This window comes from Liolophura sinensis, chromosome 4, assembly GCF_032854445.1.
Source record: "Liolophura sinensis isolate JHLJ2023 chromosome 4, CUHK_Ljap_v2, whole genome shotgun sequence".
In the NCBI taxonomy this organism is placed as follows: domain Eukaryota; kingdom Metazoa; phylum Mollusca; class Polyplacophora; order Chitonida; family Chitonidae; genus Liolophura; species Liolophura sinensis.
The window spans coordinates 2,726,693-2,736,885 of NC_088298.1; the positions used below are offsets into that span (position 1 = coordinate 2,726,693).

A 10,193-nucleotide genomic window follows, 5' to 3' on the forward strand; every position below is an offset into this window, starting at 1 on the left:
ATACTTTCTTAGTTCTTTGGTGGTTGTGTAACACTTCGTTTTTGGGAATTGGCTTTGCGATTATTGAGGTGGAATGTTTTTATCGGTTGACGGCTAGTATACGAATGACTGTTTCGACGTATAAATTTGTCACCCATATAAGCTACCTCAGATCTGCCAATATCGCGTTGTTCCATATCTACATAGAATCAGATAAACAAGGTTTATAACCCCCGGGCTGAAGACACGTGTCACTTTCCCCATTGCAGTTCAGGAGAGAAGGCTTAGGACAGTTGATATCGTGCCATCATGTTGAGATTTCTTGTGCTGTCGTTAACCCTGAGCTACACTCTGGCCGTCAGTGATACGTTCAAATGGAAGGATTGCAGTGAGTTATGTCATACTATTCGCAAATGTAAAAGGTGCGGGCTCAAATTCGGCCTTGGACAGGCAATTTGTACGTCCCCAGATCTCACTGCATGTGAGGATATTAAGTAGCCGTGGGGTCTCACAGTTCGACTTTAGTTACAGACTTCCATCAATATGCAGTGCATATCTGTACACTGCAGACGTGGGAATGTCTATCAGTAACTTGCCTAAGGTCGGTGGTTTAACCCCCGAACACTCAGGTTTCTGCCACCCATAAAACTAACTGAATTCGTTTGAGTGAAGGTTCTTAATTGTGGCGTTAATAACATGGAATAAAATACAAAAAAAAAATAAATAAGAAATGTATAGGGATATTCTGTGTAAATTATCCACAGCCATTGATATCCAAAATCTTTAAACAGATATATAGTTTAACAGTGGCACCGACGGAGTCATCTGATCATGGAATCGATACAAGTTTAGTCGTGACCTGGTACGGTAAGGCGGGAAAGCGGCCCCAGAGAGGTATGATAAGAAAATGCAAATCTCAAAATCCCATAACAATGCTGTAAATTTCCAAATCAGAAGTATAAAGCTTGGTCGAATCACCCACAAAAGTTTTATGACCATAAAAGAGATGAAATAAATAAACCGCCAAAAATGTACACAAGATCAAAAACCGCCAGTTTTTAGTTCAAACGAGGAACTGTGTCTTTAATTTACAGTATGAAGATCAACGTTAACCAGAAAAATATTTATTTACTGAAACTTTCATGTATGTACTTCTACGTGCTGTAAAAGTTTCATTTTGGTTAACGTTAGTCTTCATATGTAATAAATAAACTTTATAATCTCATCAGTTTTATAATATTTTGGCAAGTTTGAAAATCGTATTTTTGCCATAGTCTGCCAGGTATCCTTCACTGGACTAAAGCATTCACTGTGGAGAACAGGTCGTGTGGGTAAAGATACAGTCTGTCTTGCATTAAATAAGTGTGACCATGAATTAGAATGGATAATACTTAAGCGAAATCATACGTGAATCCTCGTGGAGAGCACATGTGGTTCTGTAGCTGTCATTAACATTAACATGTTATGCGGAAGTATAAAGCTGAACATTTGTTATATACCTATTTAACTCACTGGTGCATAATTGCGTGCTCAAGAATTTTTCAGAAAGTTACATTTGTGGTGCAGTGATTTTCCCCTCTCCACAGTGTCTAATGCAAAAAGAAAAAGATATTTCAGTGTGACTGGATCAGGCTGCCGTTTTTCGATTTCATGACCTATACATTGGTTCAGTGGTTGTGTGGAGCCTTATAAGTCGCATGCTTACCATATAACAGGAAAAGAAGAGTAAAACAGAATTTAAAAAACAAGAAGCCTTACGACTATGTCAGCAGCTGTCATTCGCAGCCATGATCAGGTTCAATTAACGAGGAGCACATTTTTTTGCACTGGGCGGATTTCCTGGCTTACCATGCCAGGTTTTTTTGTGCTATCGGTAAAATGGACAAACAAATTTCAAATGACAATTTCACAATGCACCTCATTCAAACACAATTTCAAATACTGATTTCACTCATTCGCCTAGAACATACTTCGTTGACTGTTGACTGCTTCTCTTTACATGATTCAGTCCAAATTTTCTACTTTTCTTAGTTCTTCGGTGGTTGTGTTTGACGTCCTTTGGGAATTGGGCTTGCGGTTATAGGCCTGGGCCGCCCATACTGGTTGACGGCTGGTACGCGCATGTCTGTTTCGTAACATTTTACGTGCATGTTATACGAAACGCTTCAACTGTGTTATTCTGTTTTTAGGAATATCGTGAGGCATCGTGAACAGTCTAGCTGAATTCCTTAATCATTCAAATTCATTTGATGCAATCATATTTTCCTGAAATATCAACTGGAATATTTCCTACCATTGTTTAACAGTACATATTACTCCATATTAACCAACCAAGCCAGATATAGCCAAGTGAATTTTTCTCTGTCAATCTCCCGAATTATAGGTAATATTACCACAAAGATGAGTCCAATACTTCGATAATGGGCTAAAACTAAACTTCTCAAAGACCATTATAAAAGAGCCCCTGACCCATTTTTTGTAAGAGATCTAGAATTACAAAGTATATGATCACCTCTTTAAAATGACACCATCTCTTCTCATATGAAATCGGGTGGTCAGAGAGATCATCGAATCGGAAGAGATGTGGTATATTTGGTAGCTGTCCCGAAGAAAAAACACACAAATATCCGGATGACCTGTTGTGTAACCATTGCATCCTACTAGCATAATGCTAGTCAATATTTTGAAACACGCCAATGGGACACCAATGGATTAACTAATTTAATGTATTGGAATGATTTATTTATTTATCTGGTGTTTTACGCCGTACTCAAGAATATTTCTCTTATACGACGGCGGCCAGGGATGTGGTGGGAGAAAACGGAAGAGACCTTCCCACGTACGGCCGGGAAGGAAGTCAGCATGAGCTGGACTTGAACTCAGAGGCTCCTGGGTTATTGCTCCGCGCTGGCGTGCCAACCCCCTCGACCACGGAGGCCCTCATATTGGAGAGTGTTTGTGTTTCACCAGCGACCAGACACCAGTTGGATAACTTTACCATAAATAGCAACTCGGGTCCAAGCTGGCTTGACTCTCATAAAATACTTGCGTATTACGTTACCAGTTTGCCTACAAATCGTCATAGCAATAGCAAGGAAGAATACTAGACTACACAGCTCTGGGTGGAATTACTTTAGAAAATTATCCAAATTATTACATTGTCCTCAGAAGATAACATTGCGCCTACATATACCACATATAACACAGAACAGGACAGTGAACTAATTCCCATATATTGCAACTTCAAGTTTGCAATATTATTCATATCTTAGCTAGCACGTGACCACTGAAATGACAAGACCAGTGAATTTCGACTGAGCTGCAGTCGTTTCTAAATGCTTTTAAATAAACATAAGGCTCGCGACCACGTTAATCAGTTTAAATATACACGATTAATAAACTAATTTCTAAAACGGAAGTTACGTGTGCGGCGCATGTGGACAGAGCAGCAACAACATAACTCTAATGTCAGCTGGTGACATGCTGCTGCATGTTGTAGCTGTTTGTCAAAACATGCTATAAGCAACAGTAAATTGAGTTTGACTTTTTGATTTATATGTAGTTTCGTACGCATTAATACGCGAGTTCAATAATCGCAAGACCTATTTCCAACAAGAACTACTGAAGAGCTAAAAAAAGTATATGAAGAAAGAAAAGCATTCATTAATAGTTTTCAATGATGACCGGAGAAAAGCAAGGAATGTTTTAGAAATGTAAATTTAATCAGCGTAGAAGTCGTGGTAGCAGGCATTAATCAAAAAGGTGTCTCACTCACGCATATGTTCCTAGGCAACATGTCGATTTTATTCAGGGAAAAAACGACATGTAGACATCTGCTTGTCGCATGGATTAAGCGAAATTAGAACCCATTATGTAGTACAGCGCTACTACTCTGGCCCCTAGATCACGAAGCGATCATAGACTGCATTCAAAATTTTACATGAATTTAAAATTGTTATTTCTGGTGTAACCAGGTTAAAATGTTGCTTGACAACGTAAATTTGGGGTAAGTTATTGTACGACAAATTTCAGCTAAAACAACGGACAGGAAAGTACGGAATTTAATGATTAAAATGTTGAACTATGTCTAAGGTCACTTCGTAATTTCGGGGCCTGAACATTTAGTCCATATTTAAGACCCAGTCAATATATTTGTAAATTTATTCTCTGTGTGTAAAGCAATCCAACATTCTAGAGCGCCCCGGGGGTTCGTATTAAGTAACTTAAGTTATGAACTGGAATTGCTTTAACAAGCCAATTAAGAACAGGAAAGAACTAAAATTGTGGTTAATACGTCGTCGTGCGGTTAGGAATCAGTGTACACATTTTAAACTTTCCAGAGCAATACATTTTAATTGCTAGCTGTGTTTTTTGACGAAAGTCTTAAAACGTTTGACAGATATGGGAGCAGGACTTCAAGCAGGTTTTACCTTCTGGCTTTTTTCTCAGCGCACAAAGCCTGTCCTGACACTCCCGTTCGCCATTATATCCACAGATAAGCTATATTGTAGGCGATTCTGGCAGGTTAGGAACTAGACATAGGAGCCTTGGTACGTTGGTGAAGATAAGGGCATACAAGAAAGAGGGCAACCGTGGAGGGTGGAACAGGTGATTCCCATCGCTTTTAACGTGTATCAAGGTTAAGATAGTCACGAATGATCTATTTAACTTTGAGTGAAAAGATTTGTGGACACTTTTGATCATGGTGCGCCAAAATTTAATATGTTTATGGTTAGATTTTAGACATCGTCACGAATTTGTCGCCCTAAATCTTCGATAGGGCAAAATATCCGGTGGCCTTATTTAAGAATTCATATAGATAAAAAAAATAGTGTGATTGTTGGCAAATGGTCACACGAAACAGGTGAAATATGACCGATTTTCAATTTACCTCAGTTAGGGTTTTATTTTAGCTTTTCATGTAAATGCTTAAATGGTAGCGAATTGCTCGTCTCTGGCATCATGGTATGAGCGGAAGTAGGCAGAACAAACTATCAAGTGAGGTGTTAATTGCAATATAATATTATGTATCATATACTTGGTCTAGGATTACTCAAATGCTGTGTTGTCATCACGGCTATGTATTGGTTGAAGATGACGGCTAATATTCTATGTTCGGTTTCTCCAGTCATGTCTTTAGGTTGCCGTAGAAAGTCAATGCGTCGAAACAGACATCAGTAATTATCGAGGTCAATAATCGCAAAGCCATTTCCCAAAAACGACGTATAACATAAACCACCAAAGAACTAAGAAAGTATACAAAGTACGAAAATAGGACGGAATCATGCAAAGACAAGAAATCAACAGTTTTCAATGATGTTCGAAAGGACGCAAATCTAGGCGGCTAATTGAAATCAATATTCAAATCGTGTATCATTCTAGAATGTCAGTTGTCGATAACAAAATATGTATCTCAGTTGCGCTTTAATTGCAACTGTTCATATATCCAACCCGGCGAGCTAACTCAACACGATGAATATACACCCCTGACTACGAGTTAAGTGAAATCAAACACAATCACGAAGAAGAGTTCCAGAGATTCTGGACGCTCTGTCCATACTTACTTATATGAGTTATACTTGTAAACTTAAGAAACTTGGAGTGCAGGCGTTTGATGGAGTAACCTAGTTTTTGCAGTAACAACTTGTGACGTTGCAGTAACAACTTGGGACGTTGCAGTAACAACTTGTGACGTTGATTGAAATCGTCACACAACATGCAACATCTAACAAACCCTACAAGGCGAGATATGTACACACGATATGCAGAACGATAGCTTACAATATCAACATTGAATCTATCCCTCTTATCGTAAAGTCTGCGAAAGAGGAAACCGTTTCGGTCTTTGTACAAATATAGGTTCAGATAAGACGTACCATCTGGAGAGTCTGTGGTTTCCTTTAAATCCAGCGAAGATGGGTGAATGTCAGCACAAGTACAAGCACAAATGTTTGAGTCAGAAATGTCGCGTCAGACCTCAACCACTTATTCATTTCAATAGCCTGCAGTTAGGTGGTTTGCTTTAAGTGTGAAAATCTAAGGTTCTTTGTGAAAAATGAAAGGTTACACACTGATCAAGTAAATCAGTAAATAATTGGTTTGTACTTGCCCCAAAATTGAACGGATATTTTCTATATTTTCTAGTATTCATGCACACTGTTCTCTGTCATCGTTCTTAGCGACCGCAGCTAACAGGGCTCTGGCCGTTTCCAATATCAAGGTCTCGCCCCTCCCTCTGACTGTCCCGGGGCCGCTCACCCTCTCATTCGACGCCAGTTTAAGCAAGCCTCTCAACAATGTTAACCTCATCCTCGAGGTCGAGAAAAACCTGGGGTTCTTCGGTTACGTCAAAGTCCCTTGCCTCAACGAAATCGGCAGCTGGTAAGTAGTGTTACAGAAGTCTTCAAAGTACCTTCCGTAACGAATAACCACTAGACAGTCATATTCTATTTGACCATGCTTTTTACATTTCTGACTAGATCAGAGACCTACCCTAACCCACCCGACACCACACTGTTCACCTCCAACATTAAGCCACTTTATCATGAAAAAAATCAAGCTTAATGAACAACCCCTCGTTGTACGCTAAAACTACAAGTCGTCTTCAATTCAACTGACATTTATTCTGAAGAGCAATGTAGGAAATGGCTCAGTTGGTTAGCGCGCTAAGAGCCTCTCTGTCGGTGTGAGCCAGTGTGGTCGGTGTGAGTTCAAGTCAAGGTCATGCTGGCTTCCTTTCCAGACGCACGTAGGAAGGTCTGCCAGCAACCTTCTGTCCCGTTTTCTCCCACCATTATGCTGGCCGCCTTGAAATATTCTTGAGTACGGCGTAAAACAACAATCAAATAAATAAACAAATCAATGTAGAAAATCTCTCTGAAGTTAAAAGAAAATTTGTACCAAATTCAGGATAATAGATACTATGTTATCAACAGTGTAAAAACAACGAAGAATGCCAGTTTAATTTATAATAGAAGTTGGCATTTTCAGCAAGAACGCAGACGAAAATGGAAACATCATGTGAACCTTTCCGTTGTTTTAATGTTGTATGTTAAATGTGATGACACATTAGTGGCTGCTCTGGTTTTACCCTCTATGCTGTACGTCAGTCACACAGTAGTCGCTGCTCTGGTTTTGCATTCTATGCTGTACGTCTATCACACAGTGGTCGCTACTCTGGTTTTACACTCTATGCTGTACGTCAATCACACAGTAGTCGCTGCTCTGTTTTTGCACTCTATGTTGTACGTCCTTAATTATATTTCTAGAGTATTCCTCTGTGCGCGTTTCAGTCCTGAGGTTTACCTGGCACCAGTGCTGGTTTTCTCCTGGCCCACCTATTTTTACTCCTAAATTTGACGGCCATTATATGTACGAAAAAATCTGTTGCAATAAACAACTTAAATATTCTATCATCAGTTCATTTGTTTTACGATTTGCTCTCCGCCCTTCACACACTCTTTACACTTTTCTTTTCCAAGCTGGTATGATAGTTGAGAGAATGTTTTTGGCACAAAGACTGTCGATCATTCCAACATTACACATTGTTTTTTCCTGCTTTCATGGTAATTCTGACATCATTCCGTACTCTCGCTCTCCATCTCCCACCCACACTTTACATTTTATGCTTCCAGCACGTATGATGGTTGTGAGAAAGCCACAGAGTTGGGGAATTACCTGAAAGTCACCGATAACAGCATTTTCAAGCAGATCTACACGATGTTAAAGAATAACCATATTAATCTGTTCGGGTGTCCAGTGCCATCCCCTCAGACAGGCTCAGTCAAGGCATTCAACTACACAATCCCCAACCCTGGCAAACAGTTCGACTGGCTAGTGAATGTGAGTATATATATAACATTCATTATATATGCAAACAAATTTATTTGTATTCAAATCAAGGTTCAGGCTTTCAAGCGATATTCTTTAGTACGGCTTAATACACCTATTAAATGAATAAATAAAGAAAGAAAGAAATGTAAAAAATCTCTATGAAGTTAAAAGAAAATTGGTACCAGATTCAGGAGCATAGATACTATGTTACCAAAACTGTAAAAACAACAAAGAATGCCAGTTTAATTTATCATAAAATTTCGCATTTTCAGCAAGAACGCAGACTAAAATGGATATATTATGTGATCCTTTCCATTGTTTTCATATTGTATGTTAAATTCTCAACGACTAGTTTAATTGATAAAATTTTCCCCATAACCTTTTGAAGCACATAATAATTTTAAGATTGTTTCCTTGGAAGTAGAAGTGGTCTGTAGTTTCCAGTGATGCTGGAAACATATACATGTAATATCCTATACATTGCTGTGACCTTTATAAGCATTAATGTAGCTGCGTCAGGGTGGCTATATTGCTGTAGCCTTTTACAAGCAAAAACTGGTGTGTCAAGGTTATTCCATCAAACTCTCCAAGCTTCTTAAGTGAAGGCGACGCCTTTACTCTCAGTCAACTTGAGCATACCTTGTGTCTTTCCAACATCATTGAAAACTGTTGACTGCTTCTCTTTGCATGATTCCGTCCTATTTTCGTTCTTCATATACTTTGTTAGTTTTTGTTATTAGTTGTTACACGGTTTGAATACTGATTTCATTCAGTCGCCTAGAAGAAATACCTGGCGACTTTTGGACATCATTAGAAACCGTTGACTGCTTGATATACTTTCGCAGTTCTTTGGTGGTTTGTGTTATGCGTCGATTAGGGAATTGACCTTGCGACTTTGAGTCTGTTTTGGTGCATAGAATCACAGTTAACATAGCATAAGTAATACATCCAAGCCTAACCCACAATTTGCTTGCGTTTAATCGTTTAACATTCTGCACTTTTCTTTGGGAGGACTGACGTCGTCGTCGTTGTTTTTATTGTTGTTGATCTGGTGATCTTCTTGTTCTTGATAGTGGGGTACGTGCTATAAATGCGCATGCGATATAGCTTGTTACCACACACTGATCATTGTTACCACACATTAATCATTGTTACCACACATTAATCATTGTTACCACACATTAATCATTGTTACCACACATTGATCATTGTTACCACACACTGATCATTGTTACCACACACTGATCATTGTTACCACACACTGGTCATTTTTTGCTTCTTCACAGTTTATCAAACAACTACATGCATATACAGTTAAGTTTTTCAAACAAACGATTTATTTATTTGATTGGTGTTACTTTAGCATATTTCACTTATACGGCGGTTGTCAGCATTATGGTGATAACAAACTCCGCAGGCGGCGGAGAACCCCCGACTGTCCACAGGCTGCTGGCGGACTCCAACGTGTGACCCGAGAGGAAGCCAGCATGAACTGGACTTGAAATAACAGCGATCGCCATGGTGAAAGTCCTTCTGCTGCGCTAGCACGATAACCCCCTCGGCCACGGATGGCCTTTCAACAAACGAGCTCGTACGCATGCGCACGCATATTTTATGACTTTATGTCAAGTATTCATTTTTTTCATCTTCTTTTAAAACTGCATTTCCACTTGTGCTGTTCTGTAAAAAATTGATACCCGATAATAATAACTGGATAATTTTTTTCCATTTGCAGGGTGATTACCACATCATTGCAAGAATTCAGGATAAAGTGAGCAAAGTCGATTATGCCTGTTTGGATCTGAACATTGGTGTCATGAGGAAAGCGTAAAAAATAAACAGTGATCAAGTTTCACGTTAAAGTTAAAAGCTTTGCTTCGTCTTTTCATTGCTGGTTTCGTAGGACACTTTATTTCAGATTAATGTCCATAACTGGCGAACAGCAATACGAATGATCTTTACCCGCGAAGGAGTATTTGTACTATGTTAAGTAGACGTGTAAAAGTTACAGACATATTTGACTAAAGCCGTTAACTCTTCAATGGGTTGTCTCCCTTTCTAATGCAATTTTTTTTAACCGTAATGACATTTTAAGCATTATAATTAATGTTCCGAGTCATGATCCGCAGTGAGCATGCGCGTTACAAAGTAGACAAACATCGGGATATCGGCAGCGCTTTTCGTCAGTTTGTAAAACACCCACTTCAGAAGTTAAGTGTCATAGAATCTAATACAGTTTAGAAAGTGAATTTTTCGTATTTGACATTGTTCGCATGTTTTAGTATAACATAACATTCAATAGTGAATTTTATTTTAGTAGTAGTATATAATTTCACAGCAATATAATTCTAGAGTTGGATGTTTAGAAATTCTGTTATAGA

General features: G+C 38.8%; 1 protein-coding gene across 1 annotated transcript; it reads left to right on the plus strand.

Annotated features, from left to right (window-relative positions):
• Window positions 1–239: 239 nt before the first annotated feature.
• Window positions 240–9,920, plus strand: LOC135464954 (ganglioside GM2 activator-like). The gene is made up of 4 exons (XM_064742543.1): window positions 240–367; window positions 6,159–6,360; window positions 7,614–7,821; window positions 9,548–9,920. The coding sequence occupies exons 1-4, from the start codon at window positions 289–291 to the stop codon at window positions 9,641–9,643; spliced, it is 585 nt and encodes a 194-aa protein (XP_064598613.1). The 5' UTR covers window positions 240–288; the 3' UTR covers window positions 9,644–9,920.
• The last annotated feature ends 273 nt before the right edge of the window (window positions 9,921–10,193 follow it).